Genomic DNA, 22,500 nt, shown 5'->3' on the forward strand with positions numbered 1-22,500 from the left:
GGTTAGCATTGACAATGGGCCTTTACACAAATGTGACTCAGATCCCAAACGGAGGAGCTGTGCGCCTCATTGGCTCTTTCGGCATGCAAGTCTTGTGTCTGTGACCTCCACCACCGTTCACACAATTCACAATCCAGCTCCTTATGGACTTTTTGTTCTTTTGCTTGTGGTAGATCTACACTGACTGGGCGAACCACTACCTGGCCAAGGCAGGCTGCTCTCAGCTCATCAAAGACTTGACCCAGGACATCCCCAGTGGGGTTCTGTTGGCACAAATCATCCAGATCATAGGTAAGATCTCTCTCTCTCTTGCTCTCTCTCTCTCTCTCTGCCTTTGTGCAGTTCAGTTAATGAAGGCTTCACCATATTCTGTTATGTGTTATGTTTGAGGAGTGTGTAATAGTCATGCTTAACCTTTTGTACAAAGACAAACAAGCTTCACTGGAGCCTTCCCTTTAACACCCCCAAGTGGCCCGGAGGATCTCAAAGTGTGAAATTAAAATTCTTTCATCCATCTGAAAAGTCATGTTCTGTATTACCCCCTCTGACCAGCATGCCTATGTGTGCGCAGATTACTAACAGTGTGGTAAAACTTTTCTTTAGAATGTAGCCTGACACGAACGCTGCATCCCACACACACACACACACACACACACACACACACACACACAAACACACACACATTCTATGGGGTTCTCTCTTAGCTTTATTATAGCATGTGTGTCCCATGTGTCTCCATAAGCAAGCCCAGAGAGGCTTGTGATGTGTGTGTGTGTGTGTGTGTGTGTGTGTGTTTGCATGCATGCTCTCTCTCGTTTTCCGTTTGTTCGGTCATTAGCTGCTCGTTTTCCGTGCTCTATTCTGCCGGACTGCTGTGGACCTTCAACCTCGACCTCTGACTTTTTGCCTCTCGATCTTTGTGTCAGAAACTCTTAGCCAGAAGCTGATGAATTAACAGTCATGCATTTTTTTCTGCACACAGAAGTCAGTATCACTCACACACACACGCACACACACACACACACACACACACACACACACACACGCACACACACCCATAGTCATGCTCTAATTTCAGCTCTGCTTCCCTCATGACAGTAAGCCTTGCACAGAGGAACTTGGGAGCTGCACCCTGTGCATTTGAGCGGCGGGTGCCTTGTATGCTTTTACTCACCTCTGTTTCTCTTTTGCAGCTAATGAGAAGGTGGAGAATATTACTGACTGCCCCAGGAGTCACTCTCAAATGGTGAGCTTCACTTCCTGCCTCCTTTCCTCGCTGTGGTGGATAAGCGTTAGGCTACAGTCCATCAGGGCTCATCTGTTTAAGATCCAGTGTTCACTAGAACAGAACCTGGGCTGTGGGGCGTCTGTACTGTGTGCTCTACGCCACCTGACCAGCTCTGGGCTGAAGTACGAGCAGTACAGGAGCAGAACAGGAGCAGTATATGAGCAGTACAGGAGCAGTATATATTTTGCTCTTTGTTTCTCTTTGTCTCAGGATTGTCCTGAAAAAGTATTTGAATGGTCTTACTGTTTTTTTTTTTTTTTATTTTGCTGAAAGTTACTGGTTTGCCTTTGCTGCCTGCCCTTGCACTTGTAGTGGTCAAGTGACAACTCAGCACTGTAACATCTCAGCACTGTGTTGTCTCAGCACTGTAACATCTCAACACTGTGTTGTCTCAGCACTGTGTTGTCTCAGCACTGTAACATCTCAACACTGTGTTGTCTCAGCACTGTGTTGTCTCAGCACTGTAACATCTAAGCACTGTGAGGTCTCGGCACTGTAACATCTCAGCACTGTGAGGTCTCGGCACTGTAACATCTCAGCACTGTGACGTCTCAGCATTGTGACATCTCAGCACTGTGATCTCGCAGCACTCACAAAGAGCTGACATCATCAATGAGGCTCCATTGATGTTTTTTGTCTGTGTGTTTGTTTTTGTGTTCATGTTTTTATCTCTCCTGGGGAATTGTGTGTTCCCACGTGGATATTAAAATGTTGACCTCATGATGACATGTTTCAACAAGAGAAAAGTACCTTTTTTCTCAAAACAATAATTTAGTGTGTGTGACTATGTTTTGTGGTGTTATAGTGTTGCAACATTGTAGTGTGGTAGTGTTGAGGCATTGCTGTGGTGTAGTGTTGTAGTATTGCTATGTTGCAGTGTCGCAGTATTGCTATGTTGCAGTGTCGCAGTATTGCTATGTTGCAGTGTTGTGGTAGTGCTGTGTTGTAGCATTGCAGTGTTGAGGCACTGCTGTTATAGCATTGTGGTATTGCTGTGTTGTGGTGTTGCAGTGTTGTATGAATGTGGTGTACTGTTGTAGTATTGCTGTGTTGCAGTGTTGTAGTATTGCTGTTGTGTTGTGTTGTAGTGTTGCAGTGTTGTAGTGTTCATGCTGGACACACAGGCCATGTTCAGACAGGACAGTCTCCATGCTGGACACACAGGCTGTGGTCAGACAGGACAGTCTCCATGCTGGACACACAGGCCATGTTCAGACAGGACAGTCTCCATGCTGGACACACAGGCTGTGGTCAGACAGGACAGTCTCCATGCTGGACACACAGGCCATGTTCAGACAGGACAGTCTCCATGCTGGACACACAGGCTGTGGTCAGACAGGACAGTCTCCATGCTGGACACACAGGCCATGTTCAGACAGGACAGTCTCCATGCTGGACACACAGTCAGAGGATTTCAGTGCAGTGTTACTGTATGTTGTGGGGTGCTCTCTTTGTTTTAATTATACTGATCCTGCACCTGCTGGACAGAACAAGGGTTGTGTGTGTGTGTGTGGGGGTGTATGTGTGTGTGTGAGGTTTTACAGTAAGGAAGTGCATCTGCATGCTGCTGTTTAGTTGCGGTTGAGGTCACTGAAACATTTGACACTCATTTGAGTACACACACACACACACACACACACACACACACACACACACACACACACACACACACTGCAGCCAGCTGTGTGGCGAGCCTGTCTGAGGAGCTCTGCTGAGCTGAACATGCTGTGTTCTCAATTTGTCGATTCAGCCTGGTCTGCAACAACTCTGTCCTGCTGTAGAGGGTAAATGAAAGTTTGACTTCTCTACCGTGTGTGTGTGTGTGTGTGTGTGTGTGTGTGTTTCCTGCAGCTGCTGTAAAGCTAACATTAAATGGAGTGTCTAATCTTCTGGCTCCAGTAGTTGGCATTTTACCAAAACTGGGAAATGTCCATTAACGCAGTGAATTCATCGAGTCAGCGCCTTATCGATCCACAGTAACTCTTTGTCTGGAAACTACTAGAACTTTACAGCCTTTACAGCCAGCAGAGAAGTAGACAGCAGTGATGATTTTGAAAACAACTTAACGTTGTAGCTCAGTTCATTAAACACAGGCCTGTCAAAGGAGTTCTCAGCATGCTGTAGTCTCTCATCCTGTCTCCCTGTCCTTCCACCTCTCCATCCCTCCAACCCTCCATTTTTCTATCTCTTGTTAAACCTGACTCCATTCCTGAGACTTCATTAAACAGGCTGAGTGTGAAGCTGTGTGCCTGCCCCCTCACTCTGGGGCAGACTGAGGTACATTTTGACAGTGGGGCAGTTAGTAACAACCATGCTGGGTACCGAAGTCCTCTCTACTTTCCCTACTCTGTGCTTCTCCCTTTGAGGTGTAAACGTGGCTTTGTGTTAGGTGGCCTGCGGTTGTATCTGTGACCCGTCAGCGAGACTGTCTGCTTCTGGGCCATGTCACTGCCTGTAAGAATGAGGCTTACCTGAGCTAACACTCTGCTGGAGAATACATACATAAATAGACACACTCGCAACACAAACAGGTCCTCTCTCACACCCACATGCGTGCAAGCACGCTCTCACACACACGTGTCGCCTGTCCTATTCTCACCTGCGCGGCAGCTCAAGACGCAGAGAGTGTTCTTTTAGGAGGGTTTTTGTACATTACGCCACAATGCCACGGATGAGGCATCACAGCGTCTGTGTTTTTGTGCCACTCCGCGCTCTCCTCAGACGTTGTTAGGACAAATCTTCTCTGACAGGCATCATCGCAGCCTCCTGCGCCAGCTGAGCCTCCAGACGCACCCACGCTTTCTGAGATGAGCCAGGCAGCCTGGAGCTGAAAGCCAGACCAGACATGTAAAGTCCCCGCTGATCTGACACTAAAGGCCCCAAAATACTGATCCAAGTAATTAAAACTGGCATTAATGAAGCACAGCAGAATTCAGGAAAGACACAGATGTCTGAGACCATGGGTGAATTGATGGTTTAATGTGCGATACACGATCAGAGAACATACAGACCAGAGGGTGTTCGGGCCGGGGGGGGGTGGGGGGGGGGGCTGTGTATGCCCTCCGATGATAAAGCCCCCTCGTACCCTGCTGTAGGCTACCGCTGGTGAGGAGTGGATAGACGCATGCTTCACTGGCCTGCAGGGTGGTGTTGTGTGTGTGTGTGTGTGTGTGTGTGTGTGTTTCATAATGCACTAGTGTCATCTGTGCTACATCTGTTAGTACTGTATATCCTGATGGATGAATGATGCAGTCCACACTATGCTATGCACACGCACACATGCACACACACACACACACACACACACACACACACACACACACACACGCACACACATACGCGCACACACACACACACACACAGTATCGGTCATGCTGCTGTGATGCACGCATCAGTGTTGTAAAGCCCAGAGGGGGAAAACGACACCAGCAGCCCTTTATGTCCTAGGCCTCGCTGGAGCCGAGCGGCTGTGTGTGTTACGGCCCAGTTGGGTTCCAGAGGGGAACGTGGGATTCCTCCTTAAATCTTGCAGTTGTCTTCCTGTCCCAGCCAACCGAGTGGCTGGAACAGGCCGGGGGTCTTTTATCTGTTCTGCTTTCTCCTCAAATTCCTCTTGAAGGTCACCTCACCCACAGTGTCACTTCTTCTTTCTGGTCAGTGACATTTGTACACGCGTCACTGATCATTTTACAGACTTCGGAAGGTTCTCATAAACCCTTCATTTAAATGTTTTCCTAATATAACAGGAAACAATATTTGAATGAACTAAAAATTATCACACTGGTTCTTTCTATTTAACCGAAGATAAAAGAAAACGCCGTTCTGTTGTTATTTGTACTAAATGCCTAGTTTCTCTTCTCTGGGTGTGTATGATGCCATTTTCAGCTTCATGTTCAGGAGTCTATTTTTAAGGTGTGCCTGTTTGTTTTTTTTTGTCATTTTTATTTTATTCCGTGTGTGTGTGTGCGTGTGTGTGTGTGTGCGTGTGTGCGTGTGTGTGTGTGTGTGTGTGTGTGTGTGTGTGTGTGTGTGTGCGTGTGTGTGTGCGTGTGTGTGTGTCTGTGCGTGTGTGTGCGTGTGTGTGTGTGTGCGTGTGTGTGCGTGTGTGTGTGTGTGTGTGTGCGTGTGTGTGTGCGTGTGTGAGTGTCTGTGCGTGTGTGTGTGTGTGTGTGTCTGTGCGTGTGTGTGTGTGTGCGTGTGTGTGCGTGTGTGTGTGTGTGTGTGTGTGTGTGTGTGTGTGTGCGTGTGTGTGTGCGTGTGTGTGTGTCTGTGCGTGTGTGTGTGTGTGTGTGTCTGTGCGTGTGTGTGTGTGTGCGTGTGCGTGTGTGTGTGTGCGCGTGTGTGTGTGTGCGTGTGTGTGTGCATGTGTGTGTGTCTGTGCGTGTGTGTGTGTGTGCGTGTGTGTGCGTGTGTGCGTGTGTGTGTGCGTGTGTGTGTGCGTGTGTGTGTGCGTGTGTGTCTGTGCGTGTGTGTGTGTGTGCGTGTGCGTGTGTGTGCGCGTGTGTGTGTGTGTGCGTGTGTGTGTGTGTCTTTAGTCGTGGTTATAGTCGTGTTGTCTCACCATTGTTGCATTCGTCATGTCTAATTCTGTCCCTCCAGCCTGTATCTTCCTCACACATCCATGTCTGTATGCATTTGAGATCTGATGCCTCTCATTTAACCTTTCGTGACCTCTCTACCCCTGGCTGACAATGGACACTGCTCTGGTCCTTCAGACAAACCCTTATTGCCACATGATTGAGAGGGCACACACCATGACCTTTTTATTTAGTCCTGTGTTAACAGTTCTACCACTATCTAGAAATATGTTCAGTTAAAATGACCTCTGCTTGCACAGATAATGACCCCTGACACGCGTCCGTCTTCTAACGTCCGTGTCCCGTGGTAGTCTTGTGATTGAAAGTGCTTTCACAGTGCGCCAAGTAAAGTAAACAGATCTGATGGATGTTTTAATGGCGCTCTGAAAATCACAGTGTAAACCTCTCGTTGTGCTTCCAAAGATAACATCAACAGGTTTTTTAAATATGTTTTTCATCTTTAAGCCAGTTTCAAAGTTCAGTCTATTTTTTTTCTTTAGTTATTTCATCGTCCAAAACCTGTATCACAAACGCTTCAGGTATTCCACGTAGCTTCTTCTATCACCGGCAGGTTCATTACTAAATATTAGGTGTATTCTGGAAAAGACTCGAAACACATGGGTCTCTGGAAAGCTGTTGTGTCACTGCAGAGACTGAGAAACATAATGCATAATTTGTCCAGCGCTAAAAATGCCAAATCATGAATTTCAGCTTCTGGCAGTGCAGATTTTAATTTAACAAAAACAGAGGCAGTCCAGGGCTCCACAGAGCGATGTACAAAATAACGTCTCTGCTGAAAGGTGTTCTGCGTGTTGCGTGTTAGTGACCTGGGTCTGATCCAGCTACTGCTAATGGGCTCTTTGGGAAGTTTCATCTTCAGTTTTCATCTCTTCAACATTTCCTAATACTGGGACTCCTGAACAGTGTAGTCCAATAGCAAGGGGCTGTTGTACAATTGTGAATAAAAGTTTAGTTTGCATAACATAAAAACTTCATATGTTCAAAACGCATACATAGCAGGTTTGAAAATGATCTGTTGTTATTTTGCCATCAGCCTGAGGCAGTTATTATTACGAGTCAGTTATGTATGTGCTATGAATGTGCGAACTGAATTTCGTAGGCACCATAAAGAAAAAAAATCCTCAACAGTGTTATTGTGAAAAGAGGTGTTACTGAAAAATACCAAAACATGTTCATGGGCCAAATTTGCTTTGATTGGTCCAGTGTGTGATGAACAGGAAAGACTCAGAGGCCAGCAGTGTAAACCATGTGGTTACTAATGAGACTTAAAGGAGCCATCATTGTGGTCCTGTGTCATCATAGCACAGCTATAACAGTCTCCACACAGCCGTGCTGAGTCGTGCTATATCCTCCTTTCCCACAAGAAACAAACTTGGATACATTTTGACAAATTGTGGTCTACGTCCCAGTAGGAACTCAAAAAGCGCAGCGGTCCGTAGCCAACACTCGTCAGGCGCTATCTTGACGAGCGCTATCTGCAATCCCATAATGATCTGACTGTGAAACTTCACAGGGACACAGTCAGGTCAGCCATTGTATGTGAGCCATTGAGATAGTAGTCTGAGACAGAAGGACAAGTGTATAGTTCACATACTGGGTCCAAAAATATCAGTGAAGTTAGGTATCATTTCGCATAAGACTGTTTTTCGATATTAAATGTAAGTATTCTTATATTTTTATGATCAATCGCTAAACAAAATCCTTTCTGAAAGAACTTGTATGCATTGCATCAATTTTTTTAATCCTAGCTTGAGATCTTGGCCTCTGAGTTTTATCATCAACATTCTGATAGCGCTACATGGAGCTAACATGCCCATACACACATGCACGTGTGTTCACACACACGTCTTTCATCAATCCCGTTGCAAGTAAAAATAGCGTTTAATCTGAAAGTCACGGGCAACACCACAATAATATGAGTAGAAAGCTCGCAGACATGCTGCTGCTTGTCCACCACATAACACCCTGCCTCTGTAAGACTACAGAAGAGCACTGGCGTGGTTTGGGTGCCTTGGCTCTGAGCTGGTGCAGAGTGGGATGTTGGAGGGAGCCGAGGCCACACCGCGCCGTCTGGAAGGAAGCCGTCTGCCATGGTGCTGGCTGTGCTGCATCTGGACAAACGCAGCGATACACATTGGCGACAAACGCGACTGCAAACATTTACCCTGAATTACAGCCTCTCTCGGAAACACCGCATATTAAATAACGTTTGCTTTACAGTGACTACCATAAACTTTAGCAGCTTGACCACGTTGTTTAGATGAGAAAACTGGCAACTATTTTCCATCTTCTTTGCTTTCATGTTGCTTGTAAATGTCTTGAGATAATGTATTTATTTTTCATTAAATATGCCTCATTAAGACCTGCAGACAACACAAGCTCTCCAACAGGGCTTCAGAAATGTGTAGCAGGAATCCTACTAGCAAAATGTATACGAGAGAGAGAGAGAGAGAGAGAGAGAGAGAGAGAGAGAGAGAGAGAGAGAGAGAGAGAGAACGAACACTAATTTGGTTAATATGCATGATTCCTCTTAACAACCAGTTAGAGTACACCTGAACTTCCACAGTAACCTCTCACCACACATCCACATTCCTCTCCTGTGTTGGGAGATATTTAGTAATATAATTGGACAGGCAATTAGATTAACTGGATTTCATCTTTGAAAAAGAGCCGTGTGTAAGTGTCTTCTCTACTCCTGCTTAATGATACAACCTCTGTAAACAGAACTGTGTGTGGCACACATGTATGTCTGGCACAAGTTTATGAGAGCAGATAATCAGACATTCACCCCAGAGCAGGTCTGCATACTTACTGTGTGTGTGTGTGTGTGTGTGTGTGTGTGTGTGTGTGTGTTTGTGCACATGTGTTTTTTTTATGTATGGATTTGGGTGTATACACATCTGTTGTAAGGGTGAGCATGCATGTGCGTGTGTGTGACTGTGTGTATGTGTGTGTGTGTGTGATGTCTGCGTATGACTGTGTATATAATATCATAGAGCAGCTTTTCCTTTACCTCCACCCACAATGTAACTCATTCAGCACAATACACCCCATGAAGCACAATACACCCAATCAGCCTGTGTGTGTGTGTGTGTGTGTGTGTGTGTGTGTCTGTCTGCTTGACCCCTCTTGCCCCATGATAATTCGCAACACACTGGTCATGCATAACACACCATTGACAACATCCATTAGCTACTCTATGCCCTGTGTGTGTGTGTGTGTAGCTTATTAGCATACCCTAAGTGAGTCTTTGTATTATTATAACCCTCTAGTGGACCACAACATCCTGACCTGTGTGTGTCGACGCACACACACGCCGGTGTAGGTGTGAAACACTGTCATCACTGTGTCCGACCGCGTATGTGAGGAAGTGTGACACTGCCACGTCTGTCTTGCACTCTAGTGCATGCCTGCTGGGACTGGGCGGAGGTCGCGACCCTGTCTCACTCAGCAGCCTCAATGCTGTCTTTTGTGAGCGTTGTGCCCTCTATGACATCACCAGCACTCCGCGAATGCTGGCATGCATGCGTCAGCCAGAGGCCACCGTCAGACTGAAATTTATCACCATCAAATGAACACACACGTACATGGTCATGCAAGCACGCACACACACACACACACACACACACACACACACACACACACCAAGTTCTGTTCCCTCTGGGCATCGGTTGGCTTCAAGGTGGAGTGTGGATAGTCTGAACACTTCACAAGCCCCGTTTCCTCTCCCACAGCTACTGGGCAGGTTTGTGTGTGTTCTGAACTGTGGCTACTGAAGCTGAACTGTGTGTGTGTGTTTCAGATTGAGAATGTGGAGGTTTGCCTGACGTTCCTGGAGACCAGAGGAGTCGGTGTGCAGGGCCTGTCTGCTGAAGGTAGGACACCCTCTGTCTGTCTCTGTCTCTGCTGAAGGTAGGACACCCTCTGTCTGTCTCTGTGTCTGCTGAAGGTAGGACACCCTCTGTCTGTCTCTGTCTTGCCGTTTCCCTTTTGTATGTCTATCTGTAAACACATTTTTAACTATCAGCTCAACTGGTTTATTAGGTATTCATAAAGTTTTGTAAGATGTGCTGTTGTTTTTGGGGGCAACTTTGGTGATAACAGTAAGTAATTAGTGAGTCAGTAACTAACTGAGGTAGTGAGTTGGTTGGTTGGTTAGTGGGCTGCGTGGTTGTGGTGTGGGTTTGTGGACCAGGCCTTGGTGCATAATGGCTTTGACCTTCCCTTGGGTCTTGGGACCCCTGCTGGATCGCACGGCCATAGAAACTGTTGACCTGGTTTCTTTCACAGCAACAGCAAAAAGCTCCCTGATTGGTTTATCCCCCATATCTAACTAAAAGCAGCCTGTAACTTAGCTCAGCTAAGCCCAATGTTCCATATTTTCACGTGCAGTGTTTGTGCACCATGTGTGTTTGTGAGCTTGCATGTCCATGTGTATAAGGGTTAAACAGGTATGGCTTCTAAAGCTGGGAGCAACAGTTTTAATTAAATTAGTTGTGGGTTTATAGTTGCTCTTTAAAGATGTTCAGCGTTACTTTTTACGAGACCTATAGGCTAAAGTCCTTTAGAAATAAAGAGTGTTTGATGTGCCTGTGTGAGGCTGTTAACTCCGGGCTCTTATGGTATGTATGTTGTAATTTCATTGCAGCTTTTGAGGATTCCTCATAACAACAGAATAATGAGAGTTAACTGTTCTTAACTATTTGGCTTAAACTATTTCTCCTCACCCTTTCTAGACTTCTCTCCTCTTTCTCATTCTCCCCCTCTACACTCCAAGAGAGTGGGCCACTAGACCCTTCAGGCTTTAAAGGGAGAGAAATGACCCATAAACTGAAAGCGTAAATGTCTCTATATGGGGTGAAGTCAGGAATTTTTTGCTCTCTTGACCACAAAATGGCTTTAGAATGAAACTTTACTATTTGCAAAGATGGCGTGAAGTCTTCAGTCTTGCTCCCTGTCTGCCCCACTCATGTTACTGCACGTGCAGTAATGATAGAGTAGTGGGAGCTGGGTCAGGCTCAGGTCAGAGGGCACAAGGGGAGGGCGCGTTTGGCAGAGCTTCAGGTGAACATGTGTGAAGCAGTAAGCTGCTCCTTAGCTGGCTTTGATCTCTGCAAGGATATATTCAGATATATAAACACACACACACACACACACACACACACACACACACACACACACACACACACACACACACACACACACAGACATACAAACACTATCTCATTACGAACTAGTTGCACAGTGCCCTGCCATGTTTTTGTAAATTTGGTAGCTATTTTCAAGCTTCATCTGACACTGGGCATCTCCTTTAATCCTCCTCTTCCTCTTGCTCCTCTTAACAACTGCCACCAGAAATGTGTAAAGATCAGTGTAAAGATCAGTGTAAAGAACAGTGCAAAGAGAAGTGTAAAGAACAGTGTATAGAAGTGTAAATAACAGTGTAAAGGGCAGTGTAAAGAAAAGTGTAAAGAACAGTGTCAAGAGAAGTGTACAGGACAGTGTAAACAACAGTGTAAAGATTAATCCCCAGAATGCTGACTCCAGGTCAACCTCAGACTCAGCCAGTGGCCAGAGGAAGAGGCTGTAATCCAGAACACAGCTGCCACGATCACTCTGTCAGTGCAGTTGTATAGTAAATTCTTTCTTCTCCTGTTGCATCACTGGCCAAAGCAGCATGCTTTTCTCACTCTGTTTTTCTCTCTCTGTCAGCCAGTACTTCTTTAAGCCTCCAAGACCTTTTATAGCTCCTGAAAACCTTTCCGAGAAGGAAAAAGGTGTCAGGGAGATTGTCTCTCATCTGACCAGTGTGTTAGAATGTCCAGGCTTCTTCAGAGAGCTGCGAGCTGAAGGTCCTCTGAGGGGTTTCTCTGGTCATCGGCCTCCAGCACGTGGAACCTCTGTTGTGGTTTTTTAACCTGTGCAGTTTTGTGACGGTTGTGACTTTAATGGGCTACAGTTTAGTCTAATAGGTTGTATAAGGAAAGGGACTGCTGGCAGGTTTTATAAAAGAAACAGAAGACACTGAAGGCAAGATGTTTGCGCCAAACGTTCTGGCACTGCTGAATAGGGTTGATTTCTTCCAGTGTAATCTGAATTCACTTTGGTCTCTTGCTGTATTTGGGTGTGCGTACGTATGTGTATTGATGACATCAATACTCTGGGAACAGTAAAGTTGATCTCGCTAAATGTTCTCCATATGTTTCTCCAAAAGCATTAAGCACGGACTGAGGGGGAAAAGTAAACCCATTACACCCAATATTTTCAGCAAAGTTGTGTGAATTAGCCACAGTTTGTAATTAACCTCAAACTGTCATCACTTGCCACGCTGTGTGTATTGCCCGGTTTGTGTGTTGTTGTAGGAGAGCAGCAGTCTGGGTAATGTGTCCTAAAAATTAAAGCTGCCTAGGCACGATTAAGATTTATAAGCCCAAACTTTAGCAATGGGGTGGGGTTAGATGGAGAAGGCTGAGACTATAGTGCTGTGTCAGAATGTCAGCTGCAAAAAGCCATTATAGCCCCAACATCCATCGTGTGCAGGTATTAGAGATACGTGCGTAGGAGTGCAGGGTAGAGAGATATAATCAGAGAGGCAGCTGGATAGACAGACTGATGCAAATGAAAAGAGAAGAAAAAAGTAACAAATGTCTTTATTTTAATCTTCCGCAGCTCTGGCTCTTCCTATTACACGTGGAACATTTTGGAGAGTTTGTTAAATAGAGCGTGGAGGTTTGTGCCATTGAACCACAGTGGTGTTCACATTTCTATATCAGCTAAACCAGCTAATGAAACATGTCAAGTTATTGTATTGTGTGTCTAAGCATTATTCCACTTAAATTTAAACAATGAATGCATGCATTTAGATTCAATGCAGTCCTTCAAAATAAAGGTCTCGCAATATTGGTGGGGTCTACTCTTTGCAAATCAACTTGATTATCAGGATGATATCAGTTATATGAGCACTCACCCTAACAATAGGTGAAATTATCCCAGTTTTCTACAGAATAGTAGAGAGGGAAGATGATTTGTTGAAATCACCAGTATAGTAGCAATATATCTCTACTTATTTGATTGAGAAAGCAATGAACTTGTCATTTAAAGGGAAACTGCACACCACTAGATGCACACATCACTAGATGCACTCTGTTGGATATCATGACATGACATCCAGAATGTTGCATCTTTACGTAACATCTACACACAAGAACAACACAAAACCACAGTGTATTTTTAAATACTGGGTGATCAAACAGTCTGCTTTTGTGTTGACTGATCCATATAGGACAGTCAGTTATGACATGCAGCCAAAATGTCAACTCCATTAACCCTCCTCCTGAAGAAAGAGCCAGATATATAGAACAACTAAATCTGACTGGACTCCCTTAGTCCCCCTTTTCTATCCCAAAATCAGTGTGGAATAATGACCCTGTAGAGTGGCCAGCCTGCACTTATTTTACTGTTACCTGTCTGAATCGTCAGGTAGGCTAAGATAGTCAACATTGTAATCTAGTTAATGTTAGCCAACACTGTGACGAAAATGGTCAAATCTCGAGCCTACTAAGGAGGTAGGTAGGTAGCGAGCTAATCTGGAGTAAGACAACATATCTGGAGAACTGGATACCAATTAGATACCATGCAACAAATTAACAGATAGAGAATTAATTTGTCAACTTTTTGATCTACCTGAAACAAAATGTCACACACATGGACGTGGACATGTTCAAGATGCCATCTAACTGTGGCAACTAGGATGTTTTTGGGTCCATTTGGCATCTTGGAATCATGTCAAACCTTGAATCGGGGTTACTCAATATTATTTGTGATGCCGTCCACCTCATAACAGCCTTTGGCATATTTGAAAGCTAAGTTTAAAACCAACAAAGATAAGTGCGCAGAGCAAATCAATGGAAAAAGCCGAGTCTGCGCAGTCTCATTGCTCCTCACCCACTGACATTAATGCATAGAGTATATAATCTATGGTGTGCATATATAATCTATGGTGTGTATATATAATCTATGGTGTGCATATATAATCTATGGTGTGCATATATAATCTATGGTGCAAATTATATTCCGAGTACAGATACACCTTCACGTATGGCACACTGTAGTTGATTGAGCTGTGTTTGACTCTAAAAGCAAACACATACACTCAGTATAACACACAAAGAGTCAAACAGCTTAATACCAGGCTAATATGCTAACGTCAAGTAACTATAATGCCAACTAACTATAAGTGAACACTGATTGTGGTCCTAGTATATTGAAAACTAAAGTCAACTAACTTATTCTTATTACACACAGTGCCTGCTGCCTAACTAGCTAACAAGGTAAAAGTAGTCAGGCCTCGAGAGCTGTTCACTAATGTGTGTGAGTTAGAAACCTGAGACCTGATGGTACAAGAACATGAAGTTGATTCACATTGATACCACATGTACACTATCTTCATATTAGATTTTGTTAATTGAATTCACTGAAAAAGGATCAACACTGTGGCTCAATGGCACTTCCTTTGCCAACAACACGTGTCTTCATCTTTGTTTAAATTTGGATAAATTCCGATCAAATAACTTCCAGAAATTCCAAACCGGCAACAGAACTAACTATATTCTGTGTTCCAGACAGGAAATAAAATAGTCCGCGATATAAATGAAACAGATTAAAAAGTATTCTGTTGCAAAGTCGTGAGTGCATCACTGAAGCCAAGTCATACTGTGTTGTGCTGAGGGTGTCACAGTCATATGACAGGTCTAAAGTGAGACAGTGCTGAGACAGTGCTGAGACAGAGGCGAGACAGTGCTGACACAGCTGAGACAGAGGTGAGACAGCCGAGACAGTGCTGAGACATAGCTGAGACAGAGGCAAGACAGTGCTGACATAGCTGAGACAGAGGTGAGACATCTGAGACAGTGCTGAGACATAGCTGAGACAGAGGCAAGACAGAGCTGAGACAGAGCCGAGCCACTGCCCTCACCACTTCCTCAAGCGCATAACAAAATGCTCCTTTGTGTTTAATGCGCCCCCGGTGTTTATGCTCCACTCGCAGAGATCTTTCCAAACACTGTCGGTTTTTTGGTCTGTCTTCAGTTAGTGGTTGGAGCTGTTCCAGATAAGCTTATTGCAAACAGCGGTGTCGTTCACGCGAGTCTTGCTCCATGTGTTGGGATACTTTTAGTAACGGTACATTATCACTGCAGCGAAGCAAGGCGATTTTCGCTTCTCGTCGCATTCCTTTTTTATTGAGACGGGTTATGTGTGGAATATTGTGGAAGCAAACATGTGGGGAAGAGACCTTTGAAAAGTTTGGCTTTTCTCAACTTAATGCCCATCAAAAGAGTTTCTCTGGACGGCAGCCAGTCCTCACTTCTTGGTGCATTTTCTAGTGTCACGTCAAGCCACCTGCTTCCACCACTGATGGAGATGGAGCAGTGGATTATCACTGCTGTGGCAGGTGTTCCTGTACTTTTTGACGAGACTCTGTACGACTACAGAGACGTGTTAAAAAAAAAAAAAAAAAAAAAAAAACATAGAAGGAGGTGTCTGGAACAGTTGGTGCTCCTGGCCAGATTAAGTTGCTGACGTTTTTTACTGACACGCTCCCCGCGCGTCCGGCAGGAGGCGAAAGGAGCGCTTCGCTTCGCTTCACTGCAATGTAAATGTAGGAGAGAGGTGACCTCGCGCAGACGCCAGCCTGGACAGGTAGCGCCGCAGTTTCAGTGGAAGAGGCAAGAAGAAGAAGAGCTGCCTTTACTCACACGCCTTTATAGATTCATCCACCTCCGATTAAACGAGAAAACGGCTCCACTGATTTCTGAAATCTTGTCCGCAGACGTGTGTAAGGGGAACCTGAAGAGCATCCTGGGGCTTTTCTTCATCCTGTCCCGTTACAAGCAGCAGCAGCAGCAGCAGCAGCAGTACCTGCAGTCTCTGGTGGAGCTCCAACAACAGGTCGCACACCAGGCCACCGGGGCGGCGCCAGGGAGCCAGCACAAACCGCAAGACATGCAGTCCAGGTAGGCCCATACCTTTTTGTGGTGGCTGTTGCCCGTTTTGTGAAGAAGGGTGAAGGTGTGCTGCTTTCCCTGTGATGCTAGCCTTAGCTGTAACTTTAGCGTGGGATAACAGTCGATCGCACATACTGCAGGTGGCGCCACTGAGGCGAGTGCCAAGTTTCGAGTGTGTGTGAGAGGCTGTGTGTGGGGCGTGTGGTTGGACAAGTGTGCAGTGTTTTGTTCAGTTCTCTGTCACTGTCAGCGTGTAAGCGGGTTGGATGACAGAAGGAGAGAGTATGTGATGAGTGAGAGAGGGATAGAATGTCAGGAGGGAAAGAAAGAACAGAAAACAGGGAGTGAGAACGGGAGACGGAGAGAGCGGGAGAGAGAGAGAGAGAGAGAGAGAGAGAGAGAGGGAGAGAACAGCTGTACCCAGTTCTTCCTGAGGCTCGTGGGAGACTTCCTACAGGCTATGCTCCAGCAGTGACAGCTGCTCTGAGGGTGTCTCACACACACACACACACACACACACACACACACGCGCACACACACACACTACATGTCATTCAGACCTGGGCCAGGATGCTTGGACTGGAACTGGAGCTTAAGAAGGCCACGCAGCAGCGCTGGCTGCAGCCCAGCAAAAGCCTTCTCCTGGGCCATATCGTAGAGCTCAACCAGGGTGTCACAGCTAAAGTCAGAGGCCTACAGCTGTGGACATGTGTGTGTGTGTGTGTGTGTGTGTGTGTGTGGAGCACAGAAATAATGGAAGTAACAGTACAGTATAAGAGTTTCCAGGCATTTTAGCATTAATGCACATCCAGTCTTCCAGATAATGGAGGGGCCTATTACTCCCCTGTCTGTGCCCCTCAGAAGACGATGGGTTCCGCTGGAAGTCTTGGCTTCTCCTGAGCTTTCTTTCTCAAGCCATTTCAGGACGGGTTTTTTACTTGTCACGTTCCATTACGGGACTGCCAACAGAGGTCACTGCCAAGACCTCCTGAAAGCCGTTTTGTGACAGTAGCTCTTGTGAGAAGTGTTATGCAAATCAGATTGGCTGGACTAGGCAGTGTGTGTGAAGCAGTACGGATGGGTTAGCCTTTAACCCACGCAAGCACCATTGCAGTCCTGCCACGTCAGAAAAGTAAAAATCAAACAATACACTGTCGGAGTCCCCTGTGGGGGGGTACGCAAGCTTTTTATAATGCACACACATGCGAATCACACACACACACACACACACACACACACACACACACACACACACACACACACACACACACACACCCTGCTTACATTTACAGTTCCAGAGACCCGGGCTTTCTATAGCTCACACCTGCTCTGGACGTGATCAGAGAGGGAGAGGGGAGGAGGACAGACAGACAGACAGACAGACTGGACATGGAGATCATGGCTCCTGCAGGTCTGTAGAAGGTGTCTGGGGGGTGTTCCTTCCTCTCAGGTTTATCATGTCGTGTGGGGAACAACTCGATCTGGCTCACCCTCCCTCACGACGACCTGTTCCTAGTTCAAGAGACAGGAAGAGCAGACTGCCCTCCACGAAGAAAAGTGACAGCAATGGGTACCGCAGTAGTGTGTGTGTGTGTGTGTGTGTGTGTGTGCGTGTGTGTGCGTGTGTGTGCGTGTGTGTTGTCTGGCAGTGATGTATCGTACATTGTGTGGTTTGAGGATTTTGTTGTTTAGGAATATGAGTGGTCAGATGTCTCAGACTCATTCTATGATGTCGTCCTAGAATTAGATACACTGCAATATTACTTGTATCATATTGGTTTCTTCAGTTAAAGGATCTTTTCAGATGCAGAAATGATAAAGCACAGGTCTTTTGAGCGTCTGTCCTCAGAGATGGGACGAAATGTATGAATGCTCTGTGAATGCTGCAGCCAGAGAAAGGAGAGCAAAACTGACAAATAGAAAGAGAAACTGTATGTGTGTAGATCGTTTGTGTGTTGTGGTCTACTTATCTATCTATCTATCTATCTATCTATCTATCTATCTATCTATCTATCTATCTATCTATCTATCTATCTATCTATCTATCTATCTATCTATCTATCTATCTATCTATCTATCTATCTATCTATCTATCTATCTATCTATCATGTAATGTAATTGCAGTTTAGTTTCCTAGTTTTCTTGAAAAATACTTAAAAGTCATTCTGAAAATAATTCACTAAACTATTTGTTTTATGTTGCTTAATGCAGACAGACAATGTGTGTATCTGTCTCGCTGTTTCTTGTGTAATTGCATCTTACTTTTCCTTGTTTCCTGGAAAACCTTTAGACCTCATTCTGAACAAAAAAAAAAAATTCTAAAAGCTTTATTTTGTAGCAGTGTAGCAGTTTCATTCAGGGGAACAGGAAAGGCTAATAGATGTTACTGCTTAAGGAAGGTCGTGATTGGTGAAGTAATTTCTCTCTTTCTAACCCTCTTGCACCTTAGACCCCCCGATATCCCGCACCAAGCAGGGTGTGGTTTCTGCTAAAAGTGGCCATGGCAGCAGTTGCACACTGTGATCTATTTCTGAAGTCCTCATCTGCCCCCTCCCCTGATCCACCAGACCTCTCCACCCCCTTTTTGAAAAAGACAAATGAGAAAATAATAACCAGAGAAAGAAAAAAACCTGAGGAGTTTGAACTTGAAGTAGCGTATCTATTCCTCCCCGCCGCTCCACTGACACCCAGCTTGTCTCCGGACTGGGGATAGGATTCATTTATTATGAAGACACCATAACCTGGGAAGGAGAAAGAGAGAGAGAGAGATGAGAATCTAGCTGTTAACAAAACCGATATTAAAAGGAAAGTATGCATGAATTATTAAGAGTCTGAGGACTTAGGAGCTATTATAGAACACCTAAGTCTATTTTGGGCTTTTTAAGTTGATGTCGGCACAGAATATCGGAAGTACCAGTGTCTGAAATTATTCTGTTCCAAATAGACAAATGATTCTGATTTTCACAGTACACCAGTTTTACTGATTTGTATAGACAGTACAGCTTTACTGATTTGTATAGACAGTACAGCTTTACTGATTTGTATAGACAGTACAGCTTTACTGATTTGTATAGACAGTACAGCTTTACTGATTTGTATAGACAGTACAGCTTTACTGATTTGTATAGACAGTACAGCTTTACTGATGTGTGTAGACTGAAATATGGTCCACTTACATATAACGTAAGTCCCAGTCTGAATGGCAGATAGGCATAATAAAAGTCCCAGTATGGACGGCAGATAGGCATAATAAAAGTCCAAGTCTGAATAGCAGATTATTATAGGCATTATTTTTATTGTTACTAGACATGGTTCAGGGACAGGTCTTCATAAGCCATAACAAGAGTGATGAATGTTGCTTATTGGCACAGTACCTCATTACAGATGTTTCATTAGGAGGTCTTATTGTTATGAATGCATTATAAAACCCTCTCCTGTACACACACACACACACACACACTCTGCCTCTGACTTCCTCTCTTTCTGACTCTGTGTAATGGAGTATAGTGAAGCACCTGTAGATAGCGTACAGAGTGAAGCTGGCAACCAGTAGTTCTGCAGCACTTCCCACTTCCTCCGGCACACATCCCTCATAGCCTCCCTCAGCAACGTCTTTGAGTCCGCACCTATTTTAGGTCATTATTGCTAAAAAGGTTGAAATGAATTTGGTTGAAGCATGAGATTTTATGCAGCATGTGTTCCTAATAGGAACATCGGGGTGTGTGTGCTGATGTGGTAAAGCACGGTGCTCCTGTGATGTGTCAGGTGAGTGTGTGTGTCAGGTGAGCGCGTGTGTCAGGTGAGCACGTGTGTCAGGTGAGCGTGAGTGTCAGGTGAGCGTGAGCATGTGTGTCAGGTGAGCGCGTGTGTCAGGTGAGCGCGTGTGTCAGGTGAGCGTGTGTGTCAGATGAGCGTGAGTGTCAGGTGAGCATGAGCGCGTGTGTCAGGTGAGCGCGTGTGTCAGGTGAGCGTGTGTGTCAGATGAGCGTGAGTGTCAGGTGAGCGTGAGCGCGTGTGTCAGGTGAGCGCGTGTGTCAGGTGAGCGTGTGTGTCAGGTGAGCGCGTGTGTCAGGTGAGCGTGTGTGTCAGGTGAGCATGAGTGTCAGGTGAGCGTGAGCGTGTGTGTCAGGTGAGCGTGAGCGTGTGTGTCAGGTGAGCATGAGTGTCAGGTGAGCGTGAGCGTGTGTGTCAGGTGAGCGTGAGCGTGTGTGTCAGGTGAGCGCGTGTGTCAGTTGAGCTTGAGCGTGTGTGTCAGGTGAGCGCGTGTGTCAGGTGAGCGCGTGTGTCAGGTGAGCGCGTGTGTCAGGTGAGCATGAGCGTGTGTGTCAGGTGAGCGTGAGTGTCAGGTGAGCGTGAGCGTGTGTGTCAGGTGAGCGCGTGTGTCAGGTGAGCGCGTGTGTCAGGTGAGCGTGTGTGTCAGATGAGCATGAGTGTCAGGTGAGCATGAGCGCGTGTGTCAGGTGAGCGTGTGTGTCAGGTGAGCGCGTGTGTCAGGTGAGCGTGTGTGTCAGGTGAGCGCATGTGTCAGGTGAGCATGAGTGTCAGGTGAGCGTGTGTGTCAGGTGAGCATGAGTGTCAGGTGAGCGTGAGCGTGTGTGTCAGGTGAGCGCGTGTGTCAGGTGAGCGCGTGTGTCAGGTGAGCATGAGCGTGTGTGTCAGGTGAGCATGAGTGTCAGGTGAGCGTGAGCGTGTGTGTCAGGTGAGCGCGTGTGTCAGGTGAGCGCGTGTGTCAGGTGAGCGTGTGTGTCAGATGAGCATGAGTGTCAGGTGAGCATGAGCGCGTGTGTCAGGTGAGCGTGTGTGTCAGGTGAGCGCGTGTGTCAGGTGAGCGTGTGTGTCAGGTGAGCGCATGTGTCAGGTGAGCATGAGTGTCAGGTGAGCGTGTGTGTCAGGTGAGCGTGAGCGTGTGTGTCAGGTGAGCGCGTGTGTCAGGTGAGCGCGTGTGTCAGGTGAGCGTGAGCGTGTGTGTCAGGTGAGCGCGTGTGTCAGGTGAGCGCGTGTGTCAGGTGAGCGTGTGTGTCAGATGAGCATGAGTGTCAGGTGAGCGTGAGCGTGTGTGTCAGGTGAGCGTGAGCGCTTGTGTCAGGTGAGCGCGTGTGTCAGGTGAGCGCGTGTGTCAGGTGAGCACGTGTGTCAGGTGAGCGCGTGTGTGTCAGGTGAGCGTGTGTGTCAGGTGAGCGTGAGCATGTGTGTCAGGTGAGCGCGTGTGTGTCAGGTGAGCGCGTGTGTGTCAGGTGAGCGCGTGTGTCAGGTGAGCGCGTGTGTGTCAGGTGAGCGCGCGTGTGTCAGGTGAGCGCGTGTGTCAGGTGGGCGTGAGCGTGTGTGTCAGGTGAGCGTGAGCGTGTGTGTCAGGTGAGCGTGAGCGTGTGTGTCAGGTGAGCATGAGTGTCAGGTGAGCGTGAGCGCGTGTGTCAGGTGAGCGTGTGTGTCAGGTGAGCGTATGTGTCAGGTGAGCATGAGTGTCAGGTGAGCGTGAGCGTGTGTGTCAGGTGAGCGCGTGTGTCAGGTGAGCGTGTGTGTCAGATGAGCATGAGTGTCAGGTGAGCATGAGCGCGTGTGTCAGGTGAGCGTGTGTGTCAGGTGAGCGCGTGTGTCAGGTGAGCGTGTGTGTCAGGTGAGCGCATGTGTCAGGTGAGCATGAGTGTCAGGTGAGCGTGTGTGTCAGGTGAGCATGAGTGTCAGGTGAGCGTGAGCGTGTGTGTCAGGTGAGCGCGTGTGTCAGGTGAGCGCGTGTGTCAGGTGAGCGCGTGTGTCAGGTGAGCGCGTGTGTCAGGTGAGCACGTGTGTCAGGTGAGCGTGAGTGTCAGGTGAGCGCGTGTGTCAGGTGAGCGCGTGTGTGTCAGGTGAGCGCGTGTGTGTCAGGTGAGCGTATGTGTCAGGTGAGCATGAGTGTCAGGTGAGCGTGTGTGTCAGGTGAGCGCGTGTGTGTCAGGTGAGCACGTGTGTGTCAGGTGAGCGCGTGTGTGTCAGGTGAGCACGTGTGTCAGGTGAGCGCGTGTGTCAGGTGAGCGTGAGCGTGTGTGTCAGGTGAGCGTGAGCGTGTGTGTCAGGTGAGCGCGTGTGTCAGGTGAGCATGAGTGTCAGGTGAGCGTGAGCGCGTGTGTCAGGTGAGCGTGTGTGTCAGGTGAGCGTATGTGTCAGGTGAGCATGAGTGTCAGGTGAGCGTGTGTGTCAGGTGAGCGCGTGTGTCAGGTGAGCGCGTGTGTCAGGTGAGCGCGTGTGTCAGGTGAGCGTGTGTGTCAGGTGAGCGCGTGTGTCAGGTGAGCGTGTGTGTCAGATGAGCATGAGTGTCAGGTGAGCGTGAGCGTGTGTGTCAGGTGAGCGTGAGCGTGTGTCAGGTGAGCGTGTGTGTCAGGTGAGCATGAGTGTCAGGTGAGCGTGAGCGTGTGTGTCAGGTGAGCGCTTGTGTCAGGGGAGCGCTTGTGTCAGGTGAGCACGTGTGTCAGGTCAGCACGTGTGTCAGGTAAGCGTAAGCGCTGGTGTCAGGTGAGCACGTGTGTCTGGGTTAGAGGGTAGACACTGTGCACAGTAGGGAACATCTTGATTACAGAGACCAGGGATAAAAGATACTGTTTAATTCTTGAGTGTGAGTGTGTGTGAGTGTGTATAG

General features: G+C 46.9%; 1 protein-coding gene across 4 annotated transcripts in view; it reads left to right on the forward strand.

Moving 5' to 3' along the window:
- The window catches only part of nav3 (neuron navigator 3), a 142,226-nt gene that overhangs the window by 43,269 nt on the left and 76,457 nt on the right, over window positions 1-22,500 (forward strand). For all 4 annotated transcript variants that reach the window (XM_035528026.1, XM_035528027.1, XM_035528028.1 and 1 more), the window contains exons 2-5: window positions 174-291; window positions 1,194-1,246; window positions 9,689-9,761; window positions 15,716-15,899. In XM_035528026.1, the coding sequence (XP_035383919.1) occupies window positions 174-291; window positions 1,194-1,246; window positions 9,689-9,761; window positions 15,716-15,899 (428 nt within the window). The remainder of the gene's footprint in view (window positions 1-173; window positions 292-1,193; window positions 1,247-9,688; window positions 9,762-15,715; window positions 15,900-22,500) is intronic.

Source organism: Electrophorus electricus, chromosome 7 (assembly GCF_013358815.1).
Source record: "Electrophorus electricus isolate fEleEle1 chromosome 7, fEleEle1.pri, whole genome shotgun sequence".
Classification (NCBI taxonomy): Eukaryota; Metazoa; Chordata; class Actinopteri; order Gymnotiformes; family Gymnotidae; genus Electrophorus; species Electrophorus electricus.